Source organism: Anabrus simplex, chromosome 1 (genome assembly GCF_040414725.1).
Source record: "Anabrus simplex isolate iqAnaSimp1 chromosome 1, ASM4041472v1, whole genome shotgun sequence".
NCBI lineage: Eukaryota > Metazoa > Arthropoda > Insecta > Orthoptera > Tettigoniidae > Anabrus > Anabrus simplex.
Genome location: NC_090265.1, coordinates 653,410,745 through 653,438,351, shown reverse-complemented (window position 1 = coordinate 653,438,351; position 27,607 = coordinate 653,410,745). Strand labels below are relative to the sequence as shown.

The window sequence follows — 27,607 nt, the reverse complement described above, 5'->3', positions numbered from 1 at the left end:
TTAGACTCCTGATTCCATTCTCTACTCTTCGTACTTTAGAAAGTTCGTAAAGGCAACTTGAAGCCTACCTGATGGTGTGGCAAATGGAAGTAAATGATTTTCCGTGGTTTCCCATTTTCACACCAGACAGATGCTGGGTCTGTACCTCAATTAAGGCCACGGCCGCAACCTTCCCAAACCTAGGCCTTTCCCTTCCCTCCGTCGCCGAAAATCTTCGATGTGTTAGTGCGACGTTAAATAAATAGAGAAAAAAATAAGTAAATGAACCCTACAAAGATATGTCAAGTGGATAAGATTGCGTTATCTTGATCGAAGATTATTACTCCATTGACGCCATGAAACGAAAGTGGTCTCGCATCCGAACGTAAACTCCAGCTCAGGACGACTGCCTACCGACCCTCGACAGTCAACACTTAAGACACGAGTATGGGAATGACCAGCCTCATTCGTTGATAAGATAAATATCTGATGATCACTCACCTTATATGCCTCGCTGAAGTGGTGTCGCCAACGCATCACCTTCCTCCGTTCGGAGACTAAGTGGCCAGTATCTTGGCCTTCGGGCCTCAAGTTCGATTCCCGGCTGAGTCATATGATTTTAATTGTAAATGATGAATTCCCTTGGCTCGGGGATGGATGTTTGCGTTGTCCCCAGCATTCCTGCAACCACTATCCATTACCTCAGTACCAAGCAGTTTCCTATATACGACAGTAGCCGCCTACCCTCATCGGAGGGTCTGCCTTCAAGGGCTACGTCCGGCTTTAATAGTGACACGAAATTATGTAAGTAAAGTAAGGCCTCAATGTGTGGCTATTGGTAATTATTATACCTTCTTTGGCTAGGGCAGCCGTGGCCATAATTCCAAACTAGGACATCAGATACGTATTAAACCGACGACAAAATATTATCTTGACTGAGTTGTTTTTCCTTAACGATATTGGTTATAATTTACAAAATCAAGGCTTCCCCGCGATACGCGATATGTATGAAAACCTAAATTTGGATAATTCTTCATTGTACGCATAGGATAAAACATCCTGGTGGGCATGTATTCAGCTCGTGGGATTGAGCCTGGCCTTGCTTCCACTAACTTCCACTTACCCATCACCGCTCTCTTTCCTGTCGTATCTCACTTAGTCATTTCTTGTTTTCTTTACGCTCGGACAGTATTAGGATTACAAGACCTAGGAAATCTTTCATTTTTACATAGTTCATAACCCTTCCTTTTATTTACCCAATACTTTAACCCTTCGAAGGGTCTGACCTTATGTCCTTTGATTTATAGTGGCCTGGTCAGTGGCGTAGGCAGAAGAAACATTCTAAGGAGGGATATCATACTGGGTGCCTAGGGACCCTCTCCCAATTTTTTTTTTTTTCTGTATTTAATTCTATAAAAATGTGTTTCCAGACTATCTTAAAAATTAGAATGTAGACCTGTAGGCCTATTCACTACACTGGACTCTGGCTTTTATAGCATTTCAGAGAAAATTCGAAAAGCATAAGAAATTATAAACCAAGTTTATGTAAACGGAATGAATAGTTATTTTAATACCGGTATACTGTAAAATAGAAGGATTCTTACAGGAGAGTGACCAGTGTTTAGTATACAGTGTTAACCATAATCAATGAAGGTTTTATGTAAAACCGTCCCTATGTTAAAACAATTTCCGTCATGAGAACGAGTTGTGGTTTTAAACTTACAGTTTTCATTATTATTAATATTAGCCTACTACTACTTTGTGGAAGTGAGTTAAATTCGGTGACATCCGTAACGTTGTCAAGTACTCTTGCAGCATCACTAACAACAGAACACTGCTGTTGTTTCTTTTAGAAAGTTCAAAATGCTGCCTTGCCTTCTTTTACCCATAATGATAGGTCAAGAAGCTTGTGCCTGAGTAATCACGGAGAGTTAAAGTTCTCAACTCCAAACCAATACATTTACTACTTTGCTTCACCGAGCTCGATACCTGCAGTCGCTTAAGTGCGGCCAGTATCCAGTAATCGGGAGATAGTGCGTTCGAACCCCACTGTCGGCAGCCCTGAAGCAGCCGTGGTTTCCCATTTTCACACCAGGCAAATGCTGGAGCTGTACCTTAATTAAGGCCATGGCCACTTCCTTCCCATTCCTAGGCCTTTCCTATCCCATCGTCGCCATAAGACCTATCTGTGTCGGTGCGACGTAAAGCAATTAGCAAAAAAAACTGCATAGCCGGTGGTATTTGAAGGTACTCCAACACGTCAGCTTCGTGTCGGTAGATTTACTGGCACGTAAAAGAATTCCTGCGGGACTAAATACAGGCACTTCGGCGTCTCCGAAAACCATAACAGAATGTACACCAGTGTCCAAAAGTTCAGCATAATCACTAAACGAGGCCATACCGCCTGATAGGAATGTCAGACGGATTGCTGAACAAACGGAAGCTGACTCACACACCATATGCCACACAACTTGTCCTAGAAAACAGTGTCGGAAAGGTTCTGATAGCTAAGGCACACCTTTGACAACAGCTAACAAAACTTGGCAATGTCTTCCACAATAAAATATGCTGTTAATAGAGTGTATGGTTACCCCTAACGGCCACACATGCTTCGCAGCGACGTGGCATGCTCTCTATCAGATGGTCCAAGAGCTCTTGTGGCAGTCGATCCCATTCCTCCGAAAGGGCAATGCGAAGGTCTTGGAGGGTCCTTGTTGGAGGCTGACGGGATGCAATTCGCCTCTCCAATGCATCCCAGGCATGTTCTATAGGATTCAGATTCGCAGACCTCGCTGGCCAGTCCATGCGATGAATGTCTTCCCCAGCCAGAGATGTGAAGGTCCGTACGGCCATTCAACATGATGCCGCCCCACACCATGACGCCACCACCACCATACTGGTCCCGTTCCACGATGTTCCTGTGGTTGTATCGGCTACCCGGTTCTCTCCAGATTAGGCTAATGTGCGACGGGAATCGATCTGCAAACTGAAGCGGGATTCATCTGTGAAGAGCACATGCCTCCATTCATTCATGGTCCAGTTTCGATGTTGACGGCTCCACAGTAAACGGGCCCGTCTCTGTACTGGAGTGAGCGGGACGCACACCGCTGGACGTCGGGCGAACAGCCCTGCTGTTCTGAGCCTCTGGTACACAGTTTTGCCGGGAAACGGCAACCCCTGAGACGGCTGCAAACTCCACTGACAATTGTCTTGCAGGTGCTCTCCGATTTCGTCGGGCGGTTAAGGCCAGATATCGGTCCTGCTGTGGTGTGGTTACCCTTGGTCGACCTGGTACTGGCCTACGACCAGTGGCGGCTCGTGCTGAATAATGTTGGTGGTTCTGCTCTGTGACGCCCAGTCCATTGCAGTAAGTGTAATAGACAAATCTAATTCGTATTGCATACGGGAAGTGTCAGCTGAGCTCGTGTGAATCCGTCCTCCAACTCCGCGGAAACGCTTTACTCCATGTCCTTTCAGTGTGAAGTTCTCTGAAATGTACCGAAAAAATACAGGTAGACTTTCATCTCAATTTGTAAGACCCCGATTTCGAGGGATATCGACAATATAAATAACTGACTTGTACAAAAAGCAACAATTGAAACGTTACAAAAATTAAAGCCCCTCTTCCGCTTATCGAAAAAAATGTTGATCTATCGACACATTCATATTTACAAAGGTTCCGAGTCCTGCATACATCTTTGGGAGCAGCTTTCTCAATGGAGGGGGAACATCATCTGATGGTACTAATGTTCCTGTTTTCATTTTCATGACTACCTAACTCGGAAGAATTCACTACCATTACGGAGAAACATTGTCATGATTACTCGTAGGCCTAAGAACTCGCTCATTCGCTTCGTACGAGAGAGAATGTTTTCGGTCGTTGGATAGAATTATGCTGAAGTCCTGGTCATTTACACAAAGGATAAATATACATACCTCCAATCTTAAGGTACGATGTTTGAAGACTTAACATGAACAGTAAATTGATTTTGTGTTACTTAATCACAACCATCCTCTTTTATAGCGCATTTATCCTGTATTTAAGCTATTTGGGCTTTCTTTCTACTGAACAGAAGCATCACAACTATACTATAGTATCTGAGAATGTCGACATGTAAGAATTTTAAACCATATCAATATCCATACAGTTTTTAAAAATCTCTATTTACACTGATTAGTACAGTGGAGGGAGCTTTTCCCAAACAGCTGAGATTTCAACATGCTCGTCGCTGCAGCGATTCTCTCACGGACGGTGGCGCTGTCTAGTGTAATATTTACTAAGTCTATGGTCACGGGATAGGTCAGACGTACTGCAAGGCGTGCAGTTCATACAGAGCCTTATGGGCGACTCTTAGCCACCCATCGGAAGAAAGCTGTCGTTGAAAGCTGTAGTTAAGTGTGCTCCTCCAGTGGCCGTGGCTCTCCTATGTTCTGTCGTTCACAGATCTAAACAGGGTTGCCAGATCACCAGCAGCTGTATGGGTATCGATCTTTGGCTCGGTATAGACACTCAATATGAAGGATGGCATCGCTAATCGCTATATATTACTGTATATCTTTCATTGTGGTGGTTCTGCAGCTCTGCAGATCGTATTATGGAGCCGCGCCTGCCTACGACTAACATCTCTTGTGTCTCGAAATCGTCTCCAAAGCTTGGAAATGACACTTTGTGGCACATTCTAGGATACGGCGACTTCGGTCTGTGTCTGGCTGCTTCCAGGCGGTCGAGTAATTCTACTCTGCAAAAGGGGTCCAAATGGCGTCGTTGTGCCATTATGTTGTCACGTTCACCACGAGACTACACTCCGCACACTATAACAGGGTGAACACGACCGAGGGATTATGGGGCGCAGGCACTGGTTGTGTTTACCTTGCGGTTACGCCGCTAGTCAAAGCAGAGAACACTCCTTTCCTATACGGGCCGATGACCTTCGATGTTAGGCCCCTTAAAACAACAAGCAAGCAGCAAGCAAGCCTTTCCTATACAGAGCGAACATGTAAGGTTGGTAGGTGCATAAATCGTGCGATTCGCTGTCTATTTCCTGTTGCCCTGCTTACTCGTAACTTATGCTTAACGTTTGGACACTAGTGTAGTTAGTGGGACGTAAAGCCAATAACATGATTATTATTAAAACGCAAAACAATGCGCTCCTCACCACTATCTCCAAGTCCATGGACAAGCGACAATAGGGTGCCATATCCAAACGTCCGAACCCTCTCCACCAACGCCAAAAATTAAATGCGCCTCGCCAGGGTTATCAATAACATTGCAGAATCTTAGAAAATTTGACGTCAGTGCGAATCTTCATTGATTACGGTACGTTTAGTTAATTGTTAAAACCCTAGCGTCCCATTTATTTAGTCTCAGTCAATCAGAATAGATGTCTTAAGCAGCGTTCTCAAAAAATTTCAAAAAACTATAAATATCGAGATGTCATGATATAGTGATATCCCCTACCCCCAGTCGGGTTACGCTGATGGAATCTGTTAGGGAATCTGCCACCTGGGCGACTTAAAGAGACCCCTGGGGCTCTCAACTTGGGAGCGTTTGTTGGCGACCACGATAGGGCCTGTCTGTGTCGGTGTGGCGTAAAACAAACAGGTACATACCGGTACGTAATTATTTTCAGTAATACGCGATGACTCTTGTTTCCATCCCAATCCCAGTGACATAACAAAGAGCGGCATCTCATTTAACAATTTAGACGTCTTCTTTTTTCTCAGCATATGATTATTTTCGTAACAATTATCTTGGCCGACCTAGGCTGTTAAGAAGGGGAAAAAAGAAGAAAAAAAGAAACGTTTTAACTCTGCAGAAATCATGTCAAGTGGGCGAGATGTCTGTTATCTTGACGAAAAGATTAATTGACGCCACTAAACTAATTGGTCTTATCAGCTGATCACGTGCTCGGCGTTGCATACGGAAGCACAATCAGTGGTTGTTATGGTCACATTTCGGGACGAATATTTAATTCGCTTGATTGGATAGTAACCGGATTTTACCGAGCTCGATAAGTCGCATAAGTGCGGCCAGTATCTTCGTAGTATTCGGGAGATAGTGGGTTCGAACACCCCTGTCGGCAGCCCTGAATATGGTTTTTCGTGGTTTCCCATTTTCATACCAGGTAAATGCTGGGGGGCTGTACCTTAAGTTAGGCCACGGCCGCTTCCTTCCCACTCCTAAGCCTTTCCTATCCCATCCCATCGTCGCACCGACACCGATAGGTCTTACGGCGACGATGGGATAGGAAAGGCCTAGGAGTTGGAAGTAAGCGGCCGTGGCCTTAGTTAAGGTACAGCCCCAGCATTTGCCTGGTGTGACAGTGGGAAACCAGAGAAAACCATCTTCAGGGCTGCCGACAGTGGGATTCGAACCCACTATCTCCTGGATGTAAGCTCACAGCCGCGCGCCCCTAACCGCACGGCCAACTCGACCGGTGTAATAATAATAATAATAATAATAATAATAATAATAATAATAATAATAATAATAATAATAATAATAATAATAATAATAATAATAATAATAATAATAATAATAATAATAATGTTATTTTGCTTTACGTACCGTTAATTACTCGGAATTTAGTCCCGCATGAGTTCTTTTACGTGCCAGTGAATCTACTGACACAAGGTTGATGTATTTGAGCACCTTCAAATACCACCAAACTGAACCAGGATTGAACCTGCCAAGTCTTTGCTAGACTGACAATCATGTTGATTTGCCTGATTACGTTGATGTTTGGCCACTTAAAATTGCAGTCATCATCACCATCAACAAAATAACAATCGCCATTAATCTCGGACTGTCTAGCCTATTCCTACATGTACGGCAATGAGGACTGAGTTTTGCTAAGCTGATGTCAGTGAGGTATTTCCTTCCAGTAAAAACAAACAAACAAGAAAATAAAAACTGTGGTGCAGTACCTCATTAGGGTCTTGACCTGCCCAGACAATTGCTGCCTAACTAAATGATCTGCAGATTCTGGATTGCCACATGGTTGGCATAATTAGATCCTCAGACATATTGCTTAGCTTTCTTGACCAGGTCCACTGCCTCTCGTACCAACAGCTCCTCAATAGGTCTTATAAGCACCAGCACCACCACCTGAGTGAACCTCCTTCCAGATCTCGGTCCAGAATTAAAATATCAAGACTAGTCGGTAATTGAAGCAGTAAGAGGAGTTAAGAGCAAGCCTGGTGAGAGGATTCTCAGGTCCCTGGGCAACTGAGGGGTCCGGACCCCTAAATCCCGGTCCTGCCCTGCCACTCACTTAATGTACACCAGAACTGCAAACTTGCAGGTTATTTTATAACCCAAGACTTACCTGATTATCAGCCCCTGGCAGCAGAGTTTGTACCAAAAATTGGTGTAATAATGGTGTAATATTGGTGCAAAACTTTTATCGGTGCAAACGTGGTGTATTTGCGGTGCTAATTTAGTGCAAAAGCAACAGTTGATACACAGATTTAACACCAATGAAAACTGCACCACATATGTTTTCACATTTTTCACACCATAGTTACACAAAAAATAAAGTACATTAATCAGACAATTTCTGCACCAAGTTCATGCCAAAAATACACCAAAGTTTTTCTTTCAATATTTTTTATTGTCAACACCACTGTTGAACCAAATTTGCTTCATAAATGCTCCGAAGTTACACCAAGGATTTAGATGCACGTGCGGAATCACTTTTGTGTCATTTTAGTACAAAATGTTTGCAATTTTCTTTGTATTTAGCCCACAAATACAATAGTTCAAAATTGATGTAATCTTGGTAAAGTTGGTGTACTTTTTGTGTATCTTTCAAAGAAAACATTGTAGTACATTATATCACTTTGTTGCAAAATTAGTGCATATTCTTTCATATTTACCCCACCCCCAACCAAAAAAAAGTTCAAAATTGGTATAAAATTGATAACAACCACAGCAACAACAATGCTTACGGCATACTTCTCTGCTGCACACTGACACACTCTCTACCTTGATTTTTTTTTTTTTTTTTTTCACTTTTTAAATAACAAAAGTTTGTATTCTTATTGGCATTTACATTTATTTATTGAACTTTAAATGTTCATTTTTAATTCATTTCTTTTGGTCTCGGGCCCCCTGCGGCCCGGGTCACTGGGTATTTTCCTCCTCTGCTCCCCCTTGTCGCCCGCCCTGGGTAAGAGATAGGTACCCATATACCACAAGACTATCACTAAATCCTTCTGATAACTTGGTGATTTTTAACCACTTGCAGTAAAGAAAAAATATACCAACATAATTCATTTGGTTTTAATGCTTTTCTTATATTTTGCAAAGTATATTAATTGATGCAATATTTTTTGTTAGCTAGTGGTTTAATGTTGCAATAACAGATTGAAGGATTTCTGTGACACAATGATGGGAAAGGGCTAGGACTGGAAAGATAGTCATGGTCTTAATTATGATACAGGCCCCCAGCACTTGCCTGATGTAAAAATAGGAAATTGCAGAACTCCTTCAGAGTTACCAATGGTGAGGTTCAAACTCACCATCTCCCGAATGCACAAACATAAGATTACCTAGCTCAGTGAACCAAATACTGTGTCATAAGTTTAATATTTTTTCCCCACTAAAGCCAACTAAATGGGTGTAAGTAAAATTACTTCCAAACTTTAATGAAATGGATTTGAGCTGATTGATTTTCCTTATCTCTAGTCTAAATATAAATTGCTGTAATTGATCTGTCAAACTGTAGATTGTTCAATTGGACCAATATATCTGTAGGTTAGTTGGAGAGTTGCATCATGGAGGATGTAGATAAAGTAGCTTGCGGAAAGGGAAAATACGTCACACATTTGTGATATGATCCAACACTATTCTGTTGCTTAAGTTCTTTATGTCACATAAAGATATAAAATAAATGACCGTTACCAGATATATATATACTGTAAAATAAAAACTTGGCCTATGATCTTTGACCTGTAATGCTACATTATTTTCTGATTAGCTTATCAGCTGAAATTGGGAATTAGAATTTGGGGAGGGGGGGGGGGGGGGAGAGGGCCGACAAATTATAGACAACAAGTACTGGGGTTCTGGGGGATATAGTGGGGGTGGGGGGTGGGGTAGGCAACAAAACTGAAAAATGTAGATGCTCTCTGAGTGAATACGCCCTGTGGGTGGGGGTGGTAGAATAACACATACGGTAACCGCTGCCTGTCGTAAGAGATGACTAAAAGGGGCTCCAGGGGTTCTGAACTTGGGAGTGTGGGTTGGTGACCACAGGACCCTTAGCTGAATCCTGATATTGCTTACACTTACTTGTGCCAAGCTCCTCACTTCCTATCCAACATCCCTTGGTCAACTCTTGTTCCTTTCTGAATCCGATGGTATTAGGTTTCCAAGGCCTAGGTAGTCTTTAATTTTCACGCCCCTTGTGGCCCTTGTCTTTCTTTGGCCAATGCCTTCATTTTTCGAAGCATCAGATCTCTTCCATTTTTTCTCTCTAATTAGTGTTGTATAGAGGATGGTTGCCTAGTTGTACTTCCTCTTAAATAATCACCACCACCACCGCCACCACCACCATCACCACCACTATTCGTTCCTTAACACACATTTTTAGTGCAAAATTTCCCCACAAATCTACCAATTAAAATTACAAGTAAAATTAACATTTTGTAAATACAAACTCATTAACAATGTAATAACCTACGTATCTGTATGAAGTTTATAAAAAAAGAATTTGATCTTCTGAACACAAGAAGAGGGCAGTAAAATATCACATGCCAAAGCATGAATTATTTTAAAGAATATGTATGTAAAGAAATGAAAAAGATTAATGGTAACAACCAAATTTATTTTCATATTCAGCATTTAGATCATAAATACCTCAGTTTAATTCTGCATGCTTCAGTGACCTTGATATTACTTGTATTTTTATTTAAATTAGTACTGTGTGGAAACCTTTAATGCTTCAGTTTTCTGTGGGTCTGATTTGTATGTTATGTTCTGTACATTTTGAGTTTAGGTGTCTGTAGCCTACTTTATGTTATATACCGTACCATGGGAAATACTAATAGCTCCACCTTCAGACTCTCACAGCTAGTGAAGTTCAGAACAGACCTTCTGAGAGATACCTCAGGCTGGATCCTTTTCTTCTATTTCTGCTAGTTATAGGGCAGACCACATAATCTGTCTCTATCCTTTCTGCATCTCTCATTCATGAAGAGATTTTATTTTCCCTGTCTTCTTGTAACCATCCTCATAATTATTTTTGTTACCATGGGACATTTTCCACAGAATTAGATTCTTTGGCAGATACAGTATTTATACCTTAATGGTGCCTTGATTAATATCTTCAAGTCTTATATTAATATGTACTTTAGTTTTGACATTGTTTACCTTTCTCTGATTTAAGAAGAACAAAAAAATGACACAAAAAACATGGCACTGCATGTACTTATGGGTAGTTATATGTCCCCTGAAGAAGTTACCATCCTATTGCAGAGTAAGATGAATGGTAGGGGTGTCACCTTGAGCGACCACTGCTCAACCCGAAGGCCTGCATATTATGAGATGACGTATGGTCACTGCAACAAATTCTCTTGACTGCTATTCTTGGCTTTCTGGACAGGGCCACTGCCTCACTGACAAATAGCTCCTCAAGTATTGTCACGCAGACTCAATGGAGCTTGAACCAGCCTTCAGATTCAAATTAAATTCCCTGACCTTTGGGAAAGAAGCAGGCTTGTTACCCCTAGACCACAGGGCCACATTAATGGTTACAATTTTGTAAATTTTAAATTATGTCCATACTGTTTTATAAAAGTAAATCATTTTTTGTTATTCTTGTTCTGGAAGTCAGGTGCTGGGGATGGTCATTCAGAAAGTGGCTGAAAGCATTCCAGTGATTAAATCTTTTACTGTTATAAGACAGTAATGAAGTTGGTTTAATTCTATAAAATTAATCTATCCATTAAAATGAATTTTCTACATTCAAGTTCTGACTGAGGAATCATAATCAATATTGAATGTCTGGCTGGTAAATGCTTTCAAATTTGTGATATATTGTTTAAATTCTAATGGGAGATGACAGCTGAGTGGCATTACTACTAGCTTCTCACCTAAGTGACTGGGGTTCAAATCCCAGTCAATGAACGCGAGGTTTTTGAAATGAAAAATGTCACTGTAGTTCAGATTCCCTATAAAAATGGAAGTCCTTATGTATATGATCATGATATCAACAGTCATGTAAAAGAACAAGCTTGCTTGCTTGCATTTTAAAATTCTAATGAGTTGTACAGCTCCTCCAGTATTACGTGGAATATAAACCACAGGAAACTTCTATTTCAAAAATCAGAATTGGAAACAGAACATTATTTTGCAAATGGGGTATTTTCCCTGATGGCAAAATCATAAGAAATACAAAGTACACTTATACATATCTACATACTCATAATATTGTCTCCTGCTAAATTCTTACTTCCTCCTGCCATGACCTCATTCTACATTTGAATGAATGCAAATCTTTTGGGAAAGCATTGAAGATGTCCTTTGGTAAGCTCTTCCATTCTCCTTCTCACCCTTCTCACAAATGAATATTTCCCCACAGTTATTGTGCCACTGGCTTAACCTTATTTTAAACTCATCATCAAACCTACCCCTATATACAGCTTCAGTCTTTAATCTCTTTCCAGTATCCAACCAAGCAATTTCCCCTGTATGTGCCAGGTACATACCTACCAATCTTGCTCTCCACTTCCATCCCATTAAACTTTCCCACCCGAGTTTCCTTAGCATGATACTTACACTGATAATCGTTCTGTGGTCCCCATTACATACCTAGCTACTTTCCTCTATACCTGCTCCAGTTCTTTTATCAAAAGTTCTTGATATGGATCCCACACTAGTGTATGATTCAAAGCAGTGTATCGATTCATTCAACTGTCCAAGTGAATCAAATTGCAGCAACGGTGAGTTAATGGCAACGATTCAGCTGACTCGCAGCAGACAGTGCTGAGTGCTACACTCACTGATCAGTGAGACAAGTTCAATATCGGAACAGAGGACATTGGCGGGGAGCTGAACTTGCGCTGCGAGCGAGACGTACAGAGCCATCGCACACTGAAAGAATCGTACGTTATAATGGACTCTTGCTCTCAGCTCATTTGAAAATAATACCCACTTGCATTCACTCTCCTCTTCTTACAGGGAGGTTTAAATAATAATTAGATTTATTTGCAGCATTAAAATGGTAGTCAAAACATGATTTCAAAGTACAGTTAATAAGTAGGTAGGCTATTAGGTTATTCATCTCAGCTCTCTAGCCTACCCTATGAGTCATGCTCATGACCACTCAAAATTATCTGTTTTGTATTGGGAAAAACACTCATTGTTCTCTCAGTTCATTGTACAAGATTTCGATCATCGAATCACGAGATCACTGGTGTACATGGACAGTGAGTAAGTGAGCTGACTGATGCAATAATTTAATTAAAAAGATGCTGAATCATAAAACTGTGAATATAGTGAAATTTCCAAGTTCATTGAAATCATTTAAGAAAATACTAGGCAAACAATTGATAGGGAATTTGCCCCCCTGGGTGATAGCCCTAAATGCAGATCATTGATGATTGTGTGTACAGATATTTTTTCATTTAATTCTATATACTTATTTAATGGAGTGGTCACTGTGGGGGGGGGAGACTTTATAACATCTAAACTTGATGCAAAGAGGTAGCTGCAGGAGAAACCTGAATTTGAAAGCTGGATGATGCATAGGAAAGCAGTTCATAGAATAAAGACCGGATGACAGCAGCGAGCATTGACTGCTGTTGCTGCTATCAGCACACACTACACAGATGTAATAGGAACAGTGACTCTAATGTGCTGTGAATTGGATCACTGTATTGATTCAGTTGCATTAATAGAATCAAATGAATTTAGATGTATAACAGTGATTTTCATTAGTGAATAGACCGAAGTCAATACGACCAAAACAAATTAAACTATAATGGTTAAGTTCATAAATTCAGTAAAATGAATTGAATATCCCATCACTTCCCCATACCCCTGAAGCATACCCCAGTTGAGGTCTTGCCATCTCTTGCATCCCCCTGCTTGCTCCTTTTAACATCTACATTACCATGTGCTGTGATCTAAATGTTTTTTTGATGACATACCCTGTATGTCTTCCCCAGTGAAATTTACCATCCCCAACATTCAACATCTAACTGCAGAAACCAGAGACTATATCACTTGGCTATTACACCCCTTGTTTTATAGAGATACAGCATTCCAACAGACTTTTTCTTTATATTAACCAGCTTAATCTTGTTTCAGGAGTGTACATGTGGGATGTAGAAGGCAGGAGATACTATGACTTCCTCAGTGCATATTCTGCAGTTAACCAAGGACACTGTCATCCAAAGATCGTTTCCGCCTTGAAGCAACAAGCAGATGTTCTCACAATCACCTCAAGAGCATTTTATTCAGATGTTCTGGGAGAATATGAAGAATATATGACCAAGTTATTTGGCTATGACAAACTTCTGCCTATGAATACAGGTAAGTTTATCTGGCATTCTTCTGGATGCTGTAGGTATATTGATCTCTATTTGATCTGTGGTCCTTATGAAGATCATAGTATTCACAGAGGAATCCCAAAATTCCCTGTTGTTTGATGGTGTTGTTTCTTAAGCCGTCAGCACCTTGTGAGTATGTGTGTAAATATAGACTCAGCAGCAGTGATTGGGAATTAGAAGGGGAGAGGGGCACAAAAATTTGTAGACAACAAAAAGTACCCAGGTCCTTGTGATATAGCAAGGTGGGGGTAAGGAAGGAAAACATCAACATTTTTAAAAAATCTACAAAATTGTAAGTTTTTAATGCTCTCTGTGTGAATTTTGATAAAGACGTAAAAGTTGACAGTCTACCAACTTAAGTGCAGTAATAATAGTACTATACAATAAAACTTTCGCCAAAGGAGCAATAATTACACATGTATTACAATTAAATAGAAGTATGGCATGATTATACAATTGAAAAGTCATGTAGTATTTTACTACACACTAGGAAAGTAACAGACACATTGATAGAGTGAGACTGCCAGACTGACAAATGCATGCAGCAAGGGGAAATCGTACCAGTGCCCGGCTGAATGGCTCAGATGGTTGAGGTGTTGAGGCACCGTCCTTCTGACCCCAACTTGGCAGGTTCGATCTCGGCTCAGTCCAGTGGTATTTGAAGGTGGTCAAATATGTTAGCCCCATGTTGGTAGATTTATTGCCACATAAAAGAACTCCTGTGGGAAAAATTCCAGCACCTCGGGGTCTCCAAAAACCGTAAAAGTAGTTAGTGGAACATAAAGCCAATAAATAGCATTAAATCATACCAGTGTCCGTGACCTTGGCATAAATATACCCCTGCCACTACTATTTGCTGGTGCTGTGCGAATTGGTTGGCTGCACTGAACAACATTTAGTGCATATTTCTGCTACATATTTTTCTTAACAATTAAAGAAATTAAATTAAAAAATGAGCTGAAAAGACAACAAGGTTTGAACAAATTGCTTTTTTTATAATTCCTAGCTTCATGCAGCTAAAATGGAATAAAACTTCTTCTCCACAAAGAGTGTGTGTGTGTGGGGGGGGCTGTGCAACTAATTGCTGCGTTTGGATGGATTGATAAACTAATGTGAATTTTCCTGTTTTTCATGGAAGTATGTAGGTTGGATAATTAACAGTCTGTGACTAGGATTGTGATAGCTGTCCTTGAACTTGAGATAGGCATATGCGCAGCAGCTATGCTTACCCCTCGCACCGCTTACCCCGCATCCACATGACTTCTTGTCAGATGACTATAGTATCATCTAAATTGCCCCTTGTCATTAGCTCCTGTACCCAGATCCAATTTGGTGAGAAAAACATTCCAGTGGCTTTCAAACGCACAAAGTGGATTTACAGTGCTGTTAATTTTCTGGAATGACCTCATATAACTTCATTCTTTATTTACTTCTATCTTCGAGGAATTTTTCTTCCTTTTTCACATTTCCTGACTATAAGGTATCATATGGATAAAACATCATTATAAAAGGCCTATGTTGTTGTTTACAGACAGTACTCTCTAAGGAAATGCTGGGATATACACTTATTTCAAGTTCCCGCATTAGTGTGGCACTAGTAGCGGCCCCATTATGTTGCACATCAGGTTTGCTTTAAATATGGGCTCTACTGTGCAAGAGCATTAGTTACCTGTGAGATTGGACGGAGTGACTGTGAGTGGGTCAAAAATGCCTTTACGATGACGTAGAAGCCAGTATCAACAATTCACTGTGGTTGAACGAGGGCTAGATGAAGGTGGATTTTCCTTCCGCGCTATTGCAGAACGACTTCGCAGGAATGTCTTCACTGTGTATGCGTGCTGGCAGCAGTGGTCACGAGAAGGTACGCTTGCAAGAAGACCGGGCTCCGGACATCCCCTTGGCACCACCGAGAGGAGGATCGCCGTATTTGGCGTATGGCTGTGGCGCAGCGGACTGCATCTGCAGCAGCAATTCGAGCGGCAGTTGGCACCGCAGTGACGCAATGAACTGTTCAAAATAGGTTACTTGAAGGATAGCTCCAAGCCAGACGCCCTGCAGCATGTATTCCACTTACCCCAAACCACCACCATCTGTGACTTCAGTACGTCAAGCGGAAGCCCATTGGAGGATGGCGTGGAGGTCTGTTGTGTTTTGCGATGAAAGCTGGTTCTGCCTTGGTGCCAGAAATGGCCGTGTGTTGGTTTAAAGGAGGCCAGGTGAGCGCCTGCATTCCACCTGTCTGTTGCATTGACACATTGGACCTACACCAGGAGTTCTGGTCTGGGGAGCAATTTCCTATGACAGCAGGAGCACTCTCATGGTTATCCCACGCATCCTGACTGCAGATGTGTACGTCCATCTGGTGATTCGACCTGTTGTGCTGCCATTTATGAACAGCATTCCCGGGGATATTTTCCAACAGGATAATGCATGCTCCCATGCCGCTGTTGTAATCAAACATGCTATACAAAGTGTCGACATGTTGCCTTAGCCTGCTCGATCCCCCGATCTGTACCCAATCGAGCATGTATGGGACATCATTTGACAACTCCAGCAACAGCCACGACTGGCAATAACCTTCCCTGTATTGACCGACCAACTACAAAAGGCACGGAAATCCATCCCACAAGCTGACATCCGGCACCTGTACGACACAATGCGCGCATGTTAGCATGCCTGCATTCAACAGTCAGGCAATTACACCTTTTATTATTGGACCAGCACGGCACATTTGTGATGGCTTTTCTTGTACTGATATTAACTTGTTGTCTTGTACCTTTAAACAATTAAATGTTACCTCGACAAATATATTGCCAAAATTTCCATATTCTACATTCCTTATTTCATGGTGTTTGGGTATTTTTTTCCACCAGTGTAGTTCCTAATTAGACAAGTTTCCGCATTACACAAAACATTAGGTTTTTGCCTTAAAACTGTAAAAAGTAGTTTTAAATATAATATAGAGCTTATGCTTGACTTCCGTCTATCCAGATTGATGTACGTAGTACTGTAGTACACTGATTTGTTAATTATTATTATTACATGCTCTATTATTAGATACAGAATGATACACCGTATATCATTTTGGCACTATCACCACACTATATTATACTACAGTTGAACCTGCTTTATACGTAACTCTGTTCTACATAATTTGTATTTGTATGTAATTTCCTTTAGGTCCTGGTAATATGTAATTTAAAAGCATGTTAATTAAACCTTATTTATACGTAATCAGTATGTAATTCCCTGTTATACATATTAAGTGTCAGTGAAATATAACTGAGTTTTGCATAATTGTAATGAGCACGTGCTCTTTAAAAAAGAAACTACTGTATTTACGAAGTTTCCTCTTTGTCGGCATAGGCGGAAGTAGAGCGGTCGGGTTTTGGTGCTGAAACAGAACACGTGTGACATTGTTGACCCTTACTTACTGGCGGCTCAACGAAGGCCAACCGAGCGAGACCCCTTCGCTCCTCCTCTACCTTGGTCGTTTTTGACCCACCACCAAAGATTAAGATACATTACAAGCAAAGTGGGCGGTTTTGGTGCGGAAACGAAAGAAAATACAGTAAATTTGTTTGAATATGAGAATTTCTTTCGTTGGAACAAAGGAGAAGTAAAATGTCCACGGTACCGGTATCTGGTGTTTACTGTTGAACAGTAGTTTTTTCATTCAGTTGCTTTTGATTAGCCATGGAAAACAGAAAAATGAAAAGTTATACCCTAGATGAAAAGTAAAATTTATACGAGAAGTGGACGCTAATCCATACAAAACAAAAACTGAAATTGCTTCAGACTTAGGGATTGCTTATACCTAGCTATGTACCCACCCATCAGTAAAAGAAACACAATTTTGGATGAGTTCTCAAAACTGGGTTCAAAATCAGCAAAGCACAGCTGTCAGCAAGAAGGAAGGTACGTAGATTTGGAGAAAGAAGTTTTCACGTGGTTCCAGCAAAAGCGGGCTGCAGTTCTACCAATTAGTGGAGACGTGCTGAAGGCAAAGGTGATAGATTTAGCTAAAATGATGAGTATCACTGCTGATTTCAAGGCTTCATCAGGATGGATGGAAGGATTTAAAGATCGTCATGGAATCACAGGGAAAACAATTTGTGGTGACTCAAAAGCTGTGGACGATGTCACGGTGCAACACTGGAAAGAAGAGGTTCTGCTGGGTATTGTAAGCGATTATCAGCCTCCAAACATCTACAGTTGTGATGAGGCCAGCCTATTGTACAATCTCCTTCCTAATAAAACATTAGCTGAAAAAGGTGACTCATGCCATGGAGGGAAGAAAAGTAAAATTCGTGTAACAGTACTTCTCGCCATCAATGCAGATTGATCTGACAAACTTCCTCCACTTGTGATAGGAAAATCAAAGAATCTGAGGTGTTTTAAGGGTGCAAAAACAAATCCTACGGAATATGAATCCAACAGAAATTCTTGGGTGACTATGCTTCTAATGGAACAGTGGCTGAAAAAGTGGACATTAAAATGAAAAAGAAACAGAAGAAGCTCCTTCTTCTTATGGATCGATGTGGAGCACATCCACCTCAAATTCTGAACAATGTCCGAGTGGAATTTTTCCCTCCTAACTGTACCAGTGTTCTACAACCGCTTGATTTGGACATCATTGCAAATTTCTAAGCGCATTATAGAAAAATGCTGGTTCAACAGTTAATAACATTGAGTGATGCAGGAAATGAACCTCTCTCCATTCATTTGCTACAAGCCAAGGACTTTATTTCGGCTGCCTGGAAGCAGGTGTCATCCTCCACAATCAGCAACTGTTTCCGCACGGCTGGTGTCTTACTAGAAGAGGCTGCCTCTAATGATGATTATGGGGACAAAGTTTTGTCTGGCAATGAGCTAACGCTACCGGAGGGTGTAGAATTCAATACTTATGTACATTTCGATGATAATCTGGCTGTATGTGGAGAACTACCGGATGAAGAGATTATTTCTGATGTATGCCAACAACAGCGGCGGTGATGGACCAGATACAAGTGATAGTGACATTGGAGATGGAGATAACAACTTGAATCTTGAAACACCTGAACTGAGTTAAGTGTTAAGTGCAATCAATGTGTGTAGGCGTTACATCAGTGTGAAAAGTTGTAGTGAAAATACTTTGAATTCATTACTAAGTTTGCAAAAGGAGGTTTATACTCTTAATGCAAGAAAAGTGAAACAAGTCAAACTATCTGATTTCTTTAAGGCTGGGTCAAGTTCAAAATAATATTTTCTGTCTTAGTGTATTTATTATTTGCAAGGATTTACACACGTAGGTCTATTCCATTAGTTTTTTAGTAAATATGTGATGTATTGTGTCTGATTTCTAAGTAATTCTGAGTTACAAGTAGTTTTTCCTCTTCCCCTTGATACACATATAAGTCAGGTTCAACTTAATTTCAGAATACTGGATATACGCTCCTTAAACTTATTTCCACTGGTACCTCACAACACTAAGCTTTCTTCCACAGATGAAAGAAAGAATCTTTTTTTCCTCTTCTTTGTAATCGTGTCTTTCTGAATGCAGTCCTAAACTGACTCCATCAGTTCAGGAAGAGTGGAAGAGTTAGATGTAATGAAACATTGTTTTACATCACAAGAGCACTGTGGGCCTGATTGTAGGTTCAGATCTTGTTTTGATCTTCATCTTCTTGTTCATCTCCTTCTTCTTCCATCTCCTCCTCATTCTTGGTCTTTCTCACTGCTAGAAGGGCTATAGCTGATTCGAAAATGTGGTGTGTTGTAAGTTCATCATTTCTTGCTTGACAAAAGTTGGATATTGCCAATGCATTTTCAAGCACTTCATTCGTTCCACCACCCGTAATATGACTGTCTCCAAACACGTCCAAAGACCAGCATCAGAAATGCACAAAATATTTTACATAGGACTACATCAGTTCCTAATATTTTCCACATTGTACAAGTAGATTTTAAAGAATTCTTTCATTTTTTGTTTCCATTTCAGCATTGAGGAGATTCTATTATACAAAAGTAACAACATTATAATGTCATAAGTTTTGCCAAGACCTAGAAAATAATCCGTAGTGGATAAATTTCTGCTTTATTCAAGTTCTGTTTTGAGCAAGTTTTACTGTACAACCTTTAGTTTCTTCAGTCTGTCAAAGCACAAAATACAAAATAAATAACTTACCTGTAAAAGAACACATTAATAACAGGTGCTGAAGTTAATATTTCCTTGCAGACATGTTATGGGAGTTTGGGCTTATGCCGTGTCAAGAAAACAAGGTGAAACTCTTTCCGTCTCTACCACATTTGTCTGAATTTTTTTTTTTTTTTTTTTTTTGCTAGGGGCTTACGTCGCACCGACACAGATAGGTCTTATGGCGATGATGAGATAGGAAAGGCCTAGGAATTGGAAGGAAGCGGCCGTGGCCTTAATTAAGGTACAGCCCCAGCATTTGCCTGGTGTGAAAATGGGAAACCACGGAAAACCATTTTCAGGGCTGCCGATAGTGGGATTCAAACCTACTATCTCCCGGATGCAAGCTCACAGCCGCGCAGCTCTACGCGCACGGCCAACTCGCCCAGTTGTCTGATGTTCTCTCTGTTACTTCTCACACACACACGGTGTGATGAACATCTTAACTTCAGCTTAATGTTGTCGTCGGCTCCCACTTGGAGCACTGTGCCAGCATACAGCGAGCCACCTGGTGATGAACGAGCATATCACCACAGCTCCAATGGTAAAACAATCCTAAATTCAAACCCTCATTATTATAGAAGGCTTCCTCGGGAGCAGTCGAGATTTTCTTCTGAAGATGCGGAGCTAAGCTTGTAACTATTCCACCTCGTCAAAACAACACTTGGGGAGATGAAAGTTATAATCTTGGGACACATGAATATTAAATAAACTATTTGTGGCTTGCCCGCAAATTGCCACGCAAATAGAAACAATTAACATTCCATGGTTCCCCATTTCTCTGTGTAATGTTTGGGCGCCATGGTTACAGTTTTAAATAAAACTGTAAACCAAAATTTATATTTACTAGCATAGAGACTTACACTTAAATCACAGGGGTAGGATTTTAAATAATTAACCATTAAGTATCGCTTAAGAAAGAAAATTAACGCAATATAAAATACAAATGAATTTATTATACAAAAAAAAATGAGATGAATCGGAAAAGTTTCCTTAAAGCGTGGACGAATTTATAATTTACTGAATTTACTATCTGAATTTTATCTAATTGAAGCTCACCAATTGCAGCTTCGGTTGACGTCATCTGGTTTCCGTGGTTACTCGTTCTCTTCTTCTCGATGTAGACTTTGCTCCATGGACATCCTTCCTTCCTTATTTGATATGGTACGGGCTATCTGGACTAACACTCCCTACTTGCCTAGTCTTTAAATTAGACATTGGCCCTATACTTGTAAAAACTGATCAGCTTTGATCGTATGAGGAGAAAATTCAGAGATATGAATTTTTCCATATTAGTAGAAATCTCAATCCAACTGAGCTATACTATTTATACGGTACAGACTTGTACCAAATTTCCGTAGACTTGAACTAAACATAGTTCTTCGTCCACCATATTTACTGAATATAACACAAGCCGTAAGCTTGTTTCGTGTCACGCAGATCCGATAACATTACCGCATCTAAGTACTGTATCAAAACGACAACACATTGTACAAAAGTAACTATGTCGCGGAGCGACCACACACTGTTTCAAAAATCAGATCACGTCGTTCAAAGTAGATGTTCACAGTAGAAGTAGTAGTGATGGAGTATCTCGTTAAGATGTTAGCTTCACAGCAGAAGTTGTACTTAGTTAGGTTGTAAGGTTGTAAGGTCGTAAGCTCCCGTTCTCGTGTTGAGAATCAGTATATATCCGGGCTCACCCCCACTCTTGGTAACAGTTCAATCTCAAAACTCATATACAACGAAGTATCTGATTCGATAGATCGAAGCATCAACTCCCCTTCCTTTCTTCCTCGACAAGTCCAGAAGGCGTGGCGATGATATAGCTGACCCTCTTGCAAGCCTCGCGCACGGGTCGCTGTTTACTAGCCTTGGTCATAAAATAAACCCATGACTAACGCAAAATCCCAAGCTTCAAGAATAACCCTCCGTATACACAAACATAAGATGAAATGAAAACAACTATGTCTCAACATATTGACCGTATTTACAACATAATGAATTCTTATCCTACATAATATAATAATTTAAATACTAAAACAATGTTATTATATATACAATATGATTCCAAAATGCCTTGATTACAACTGATTGACGTTGAATAAATATGTTATTACAAATAATTGCCGATGGCGGATAAACTTGATATCAAATGATATCGCGTAAAATGATATTATATTAAATTAGTAGGGCTGGAGAAGCCTGGACGGTTACAAGCTCTCTGCAAAACGTAAAGAGTTTCACCTTGTTTCCTTGACATGCCATAAGCCCGAAAGCCCATATCATGTCTACAAGTACGGGCTGTGAAAGCATCAATGTTAACATTAATATTTCCTTGTTTCAGGTGTTGAAGGTGGAGAGACAGCTTGTAAGCTGGCAAGGAAATGGGGCTATGCCAAGAAACAAATTCCCAAAAACCAGGCTAAAATTGTATTTGTTGATGGAAACTTCTGGGGTCGTACATTATCTGCTATATCCAGTTCCACTGATCCATCTAGTTATGATGGCTTCGGACCATTTATGCCCGGTTTTGTCATTATCCCCTACAATGATCTTAAAGCTCTAGAGGTTTGTAATCAATAAAATTGTATTAATGTTGTACATAATACTATATTTTGGTATGACTTGGAATCCTTATTTCTTTCCACTTTTTGTAAATTAAAAATGTATGTGCTTGCTATTATCAACATTAGTAATTTGCTTCTTGTTTCAGGAAGCACTACAAGACAAAGATGTGTGTGCCTTCATGTGTGAGCCTATCCAAGGAGAGGCTGGTGTTGTCGTACCAGATGAAGGATACCTCCGGGGAGTAAGAGAACTGTGTTCTAAGTACAATGTACTGTGGATTGCTGATGAGGTGCAGACAGGTTTGGGACGCACAGGGCGCAGATTGGCTGTTGATCACGAAGGAGTAAAGCCTGACATTCTGGTCCTTGGTAAAGCTCTCTCAGGAGGAGTTTTTCCTGTAAGTGAGACCTAATTCTGGAGTTTTTGTAGCTGTACAGTTATATTATTTACTGAATTTTATGATTCTATCTTCACCTTTTCAAAATGAATGGTTTTATGAAACAAAATTTCTCTCCACCTGAATCATCCTTCATAGAGCATCAGGTACTTCAGTCATGCCTTTTTTTTTTTTTTTTCTTTTTGCTAGGTGCTTTACGTCGCACCGACACAGATAGGTCTTATGGCGACGATGGGATAGGAAAGGCCTAGGAGTTGGAAGGAAGCGGCCATGGCCTTAATTAAGGTACAGCCCCAGCATTTGCCTGGTGTGAAAATGGGAAACCACGGAAAACCATATTCAGGGCTGCCGATAGTGGGATTCGAACCTACTATCTCCCGGATACAAGCTCACAGCCACGCGCCTCTATGCGCATGGCCAACCCGCCCGGTAGTCATGTCTCTTGTCTGCAAGAGATGAGAGATTTTCTCATATATAGGTTGCCGTCTATCTGGCATTTATTGTACATATCCTAAGTTTGGAAAGACAGGATGGTTTAGAAATGAAAATGGATTAAGACAGGGGAGTGTGTTGTCACCTTTTTTTGTTTCCAATGATTATGGACGACATTGTAAAGGAGACAAAGGAAGCATATGGGAGTAAAGAGATGTAGTTATTACTACTTGCAGACAATATTGTCGTCTGAGGAACAAACAGAAAAGAAGAACAAGAACAACTCGATGCACTGAACATGAAAATTGAAAAGTATGGTATGAAGATCAGCGCAGAGAAAAGCAAGACACTGGTGATATCAAGAAAAAGACTAGGAAAAAGCTTTGTGAAAATTGGTGGTTAAAAACCTTGAAATTGTTGACAGTTTCAAATGCCTAGGGAGTGAATTAATGCAGAATACAAGGGATGACATGGAGATTAGCAAGAGGGTGAAACAGGGCAGTGCATTCTACCAGAGTGTAAGAAATATTTTGTGGAATAAGGAAATGTAAAGAGAGAATGTACAAAATGTATTACGTACCCACATTGCCCTATATGGCTTAAATCTGGACAGTGACAAATAGGGAAGTAGAATTCAAGCCAATTAAATGAAGTACCTGAGAAGTATGATGGGCAAGACAAAGAAAGACAGATTGAGTAATGAAGGTGTGAGAAAGGAGTTCAGAATGGAAAGCTTAAATGAGAGAATTGATAGGAGTAAGCTAAGATGGTTTGAACATGTAAAGAGGATGTAGGAGGAATGAATACCAAAACAGATGGAGATGAAGATTGAGGGAAAGAGAGCAAGAGGGAGGAAAAGGTGGATTGATTCAACAAAGAGGAGTGCAGGAAGATGAAATGTGGACTGGGACAAAATCATGGAAGAGGAATGGTAGAACAAGAGAGGAAGGCGGAGAAGTGCCATAAATGCCACAACCTGGAGGAGCTGGAAAAGGGGAAAGGAGGAAAAGGATAATGATAATGATCCTACTTTTCATCATATGTCCGTACATCTGGCAGGAATATAATTTCAATTATCCAGTATTATTTAGTGACACTCATGTTTATAAGCATCTGCCTCCTTGTCTGAAAGGTCAGCGTACTAACCTTTGGTTCTGAGGATCTCAGGTTCAATTCCTGGTCGATTTTAACTATGTATAGTTAATTTCTCGAGCTCTTAATACACTTCTCATCCACTGCACACACCAAATCACACTACCAACCACCACAGAAACATGCAATACATCCCTCTATAATGGCTTGGACCTTCTCCAGTTGCCTCAGTGTGGTAATATCCTTATAATTTCTCCTGCCAATTATATTTGCCACAATTGTCTCTCAGAGAAAGCTACTTGAAGGGGTGTTGTTCTCATAAGACTCTCTCCTTATTGTAATTTATGGTTGTGAATTAGTTTTATCCATATTAATTTGATGTTGCTCAATAGTTATAATACGGGTACTGTATTGACTTCTTTGTTTTGTCTCTGATATTCTGTATTTTAAACTTTGTTGTTGTTCTTCTTCTTCAAACAGGTATCAGCCATTTTAGCCAATGACGATGTAATGCTATGTATCAAGCCAGGCGAGCATGGCTCTACATACGGAGGTAATCCGTTGGGTTGTAAGGTAGCACTTGCTGCTATGAAAGTCTTAGAAGAAGAGAAATTGGCTGAGAATGCTCAGAGACTTGGAGAAATCCTGCGTAAGGAATTGAGAGAACTACCAAAAGATATTGTCTCTATTGTCAGAGGGAAAGGACTGTTGAATGCTATCGTCATCTCTTCAGGTTAGAAAATTAAATTTAATATGATTGTTTATTCTTTATGTAAATTGCATAGATTGAAAAGAATCACTTAACCTTTAACTGTTTTAAGAGCCTCCTTCTGTAGTCCTGTTTCCTTGGGGCCCTAAAAAAATTATCATCATTATCATATGATGATAATGACGACAATGATGTTGTTTTGAGGACTATTATATCATAGGTGAAAGACAGAACACTCTTCAAAGATATAATCATGACCTAACAGTCAGCCGATATCAAATTTCCATTAGTTGCCACCAAGTGAAATCTAATAATATCTAGGCTGCTAGGGGAAAAAAATAAGTAAAAAATGACTTGTACTCTTCTTCTCTAGATAGATATCAACATGTTTACTTGTACTATTATGACTAAATGGAATATTGTACATATAGTTTTTACAATTTGCTTTATGTTGCACTGATGCAGGTAAGTCTTAAGGCGACAATGGGATAGGAACGGTCTAGGAGTGGGAAGGAAGCAACTGTGGCTCTAATTAAGGTACAGCCCCAGCATTTACTTGGTGTGAAAATGGGAAACCATGCAAAACCATCTTCAGGGCTGCCAAAAGTGGACTTTGAACCCATTATCTCCCAAATTCAAGCTCACTACTGCACACCCCTAACCCCACGACCAATTGGCTTGTTCCCTGTACATATAGCTTAAATCTGACTTATACTAATTAGACCACAGATCGAAATCCTTTCCAGGACTCGCACCATGGACTTATCTTACGTTGAACATTTTCTGACTTTTTCCCTGGCAGCCTAGACATATGCTGATTTTTCAAAAAAAAGGTATTTTAAGTGCATTAATTATGAAGCACAAATTTTAAAAAATTAAACTTTATGTTGCACCAACACAGACGGGTCTTATGGCGATGATGTGACGGGAAAGGCTAGGAGTTGGAAGGAAGTGGTCATGGTCTTAATTAAGGTACAGCCCCAATATTTGCGTAGTGTGAAAATGGGAAAAGATAGAAAGCCATCTTCAGGGCTGCCGACATGGGGTTCAAACCCACTATCTCCCGAACACAAGCTCACAGCTGTGCAACCCTAACCACATGGCCAACTCGTACCTACCTTCATATACTGCCATTCTGAAAGGACTGAATTGACGGTATATCTCTAGTATATAATTAGAATCTCAGTTAAGATAGGTACTATATTTAAAGCTGTTTACCCAGGATACTTGATTAGTTATGCTTCAAAGTGGTGAAAGGTAATTAAACATTTTAGATATGACTTTACAATTTTAGACAGATAGGCTGAGTGGGAAAGAATAAATGTTAATTCATTTCCTACCCTTCTGGAAGGACTGAACAGATACAAGAGACTGAAAACTGCATTAATAGCCAATTATTACAACTAATAAGTTCTTAAAATTAGCACTTTGTTTTCTGCTTATATAGATTGCAGATTATATTGGAAGGAACTTATTTCAAATATACATTTATAAGCTTCTTCTTACTTTCAGGAGTTGATGCATGGGATGTATGCCTGAAGCTCAAAGAGAACGGTCTACTTGCCAAGCCCACTCACGGTGACATCATCCGACTTGCTCCTCCTCTTGTCATCACAGAAGAGCAGCTTCGTGAATGTATAGACATCATCAAGAATACAATACTGTCGATGAAGAAATAACTAAAAATTATACCTTGATTATTACTACAGTAAATTCATTTCCTGCCATTCTAGGAGGACTGAACTGATACACAAGAGACTGAAATCAGCATTAAGAGTCAGTTTGTCTGACACATTGTATAACACAGTTAAACAGTTAAGAATAAGGATAATATTTATCATTTGCTCTTGTTTATTAAGAAATGGGTCATACTTAAGAACTGACCTTATCGTTTAAAATATCATGAAAGTGAGACAACAGCTGAATTTTACATGTAATTTATAAAAAAATCCTTATGAACTTGAAACATACATGTTTCAAAGATACAGAAATACAGGCAATAAAACAGCCTAGATGAGGAAAAAGATTGAGAGTAAATCCCTTGCCCAATGGAGCCATTCCTTCACTTGAATTCTTCCTTATCCAGCCAAATTTAAAACATTGTTTCTTGGATATCAGCCCGTAGATTGGTTTAAGGGGACCAGTATCATAAACAACCTTCAAAATGTAGTCATTTGAATTTTTTTTATGCTCGACGATGCCTAAATATAAATATTATATGCCAGAAAACTGAATCTTAATGAGGCTCATTATAGTTCAAGTTTTATTATGATACAAGTTCTCCACCAATCAGAGTTCATATTTTCATTATGATACAATTGTTTGACCAATTAGGTAAGGGTAGCATTGCACCTGTGTTCAATGCACTAGCTTCACACTTGTTTCCAAAATGAAATATGTCGGACACACATATTAACATCAATGCACCTTCTACTTCCAATATTCCACAACCACACGGCACATTCCCGCAAATTAACTTCACCAACTCTACAATAAACAATTTGTATTTGAAATAAAGCTAGGTATTTGAAAACATATGACATTGTGAAGGTCTCTGATCCAATCACAGAAAATCCATAACCCAGTGCATGCGCTCTGTTCAGCAAACTCAACTGTCAAGCGACATCTCGACAGAAATGTATGAATATTAAAAATATAGAGTTATAATTGCCGTCGAGCATAAACAGCTCGCCTA

General features: G+C 40.0%; 1 protein-coding gene across 1 annotated transcript in view; it reads left to right on the top strand.

The window, feature by feature from the left end:
- Nucleotides 1-26,936, top strand: part of Oat (Ornithine aminotransferase precursor) — a 60,196-nt gene extending 33,260 nt beyond the window's left edge. The window contains exons 2-6 of the mRNA XM_067145224.2: nt 13,295-13,519; nt 22,059-22,282; nt 22,428-22,679; nt 24,684-24,936; nt 26,425-26,936. Of these exons, the coding sequence (XP_067001325.2) occupies nt 13,295-13,519; nt 22,059-22,282; nt 22,428-22,679; nt 24,684-24,936; nt 26,425-26,591 (1,121 nt within the window). The 3' untranslated portion in view covers nt 26,592-26,936. The remainder of the gene's footprint in view (nt 1-13,294; nt 13,520-22,058; nt 22,283-22,427; nt 22,680-24,683; nt 24,937-26,424) is intronic.
- Nucleotides 26,937-27,607: the final 671 nt, after the last annotated feature.